This window comes from Colobus angolensis, unplaced genomic scaffold (genome assembly GCF_000951035.1).
Source record: "Colobus angolensis palliatus isolate OR3802 unplaced genomic scaffold, Cang.pa_1.0 Scaffold182, whole genome shotgun sequence".
Classification (NCBI taxonomy): domain Eukaryota; kingdom Metazoa; phylum Chordata; class Mammalia; order Primates; family Cercopithecidae; genus Colobus; species Colobus angolensis.
Window position 1 is genome coordinate 1758910 of NW_012114955.1, and position 1564 is coordinate 1760473.

General features: G+C 39.7%; 1 protein-coding gene across 4 annotated transcripts in view; it reads left to right on the plus strand.

Annotated features, from left to right (window-relative positions):
• AHCYL2 (adenosylhomocysteinase-like 2) overlaps positions 1–1564 on the plus strand; it is a 229582-nt gene that overhangs the window by 196949 nt on the left and 31069 nt on the right. For all 4 annotated transcript variants that reach the window (XM_011939580.1, XM_011939581.1, XM_011939583.1 and 1 more), the window contains exon 5: positions 273–375. In XM_011939580.1, the coding sequence (XP_011794970.1) occupies positions 273–375 (103 nt within the window). The remainder of the gene's footprint in view (positions 1–272; positions 376–1564) is intronic.

The window sequence follows — 1564 nt, forward strand, 5'->3', positions numbered from 1 at the left end:
GCTCTGAAGTCCTTGATTCATTAAATCTTATGGGGAGGCTTAATTTAAATTGGTAAAAACATAGAGTCAGCTGGAGCCTCCGTCTTCCCATGGCTTCCCCCAATACTTGCCTTCTTCTTAGAATACTGAAGAGGTTCTGTAGAGGCCAATTTGAAAATCACTGGCCTAAGTCATTCCTGTTGTATTTTCTGATTGTAAAATATATAAACTTTATCTCCTTGACTAGTTGTTTGGCCCAGGCTTGCTCATCCCCTGCTTTGTCTTTAATACAGGTACTTATGGAAACTCTGGGTGCTCTGGGGGCCCAGTGCCGATGGGCTGCCTGCAACATCTATTCCACTCTCAATGAAGTGGCTGCTGCTCTAGCCGAAAGTGGTAAGAGCTTGTTCTCTGTGCCTTTGGCTAAAGTAAGTCTCCAAAAAGTTCTGTTGTTTCAGCATAAATCTTTAAAGAAGGTTGACAATAAAAGAACTATCTTGGAAGAAATAGATCTCAATTCTTGATGAATTTGCTTTTTCTGGCCTTCGCTTGTCAAATATGATCTAGTTAACTTTGCCGTTTTACAGTTGACAAATATCTACCTATGTCTAATATTCCTTTGTTAGGTAATGCTTTGTTTTGACTCACTAATTTACTAATAGCAGAGCACTAGTGAACACTACTCATTGAGGTAACATGGATTACAGGAGAAAATGCTTCAGCCTTAGTTTTGTGACCCTATTGGTTTTCCAGCAAGTAATTTGCCCTGACTTAATGTTTGGTGTTTCTGCTTCAGGAATAAAGAGGACTTGACCTGGCAGATTAATATTTGATCACAGCATCCACTAGTAGTTGATGGACAAAAGAAGTAGAGAAATTTGGACTTTGCCAGCCTCTTGCCTTTACTCTTTGGCAGTACAGCTCAGCATTTCATTTGTTCTTTCATTTTAATTTATTTATTTATAAGATTTTATGGCTGTATATATGATAGAAAAATATTTAACATTTTATTAATGCAAATAGTAAATACCCCAGTGAATTGTATATCGCATTCATTTCTTTTCCTTTTTTTTTTAAGTAGAGACAGGGTCTTGCTCTGTCACCCAGGCTGGAGTGCAGTAGTGCAATAGTGTTTCCCTGCATCCTTCAATTCCTAGGAACAGGTGATCTTCCCACCTCAGTCTTCTGAGTAGCTGGGACTTCAGGCACATGCCACCATGCCCATCTAACTTAAAAAATTTTTTTGAAGACACAGGGTCTTGCTCTGTTGCTCAGGCTAGTCTCAAACAGCCAGTCTCAAGTGATCCTCCCGCCTCATCCTCCCAAAGTGCGGGGATTACAGGTGTGAGCCACCATGCTCAGCCCATTTTTTTTTAAATTTCTTAATTTAATTTAATTTCTATTTTTTATTTTTATTATTTTATTATTTTTATTTTATTTATTTATTTTTTTGAGACAGAGTCTCACTCCGTCGCACAGGCTGGAGTGCAATGGTGTGATCTCAGCTCACTGCAACCTCCGCCTCCCGGATTCAAGCAACTCCCCTGCCTCAGCCTCCTGAGTAGCTGGGATTACAGGTGCCCTC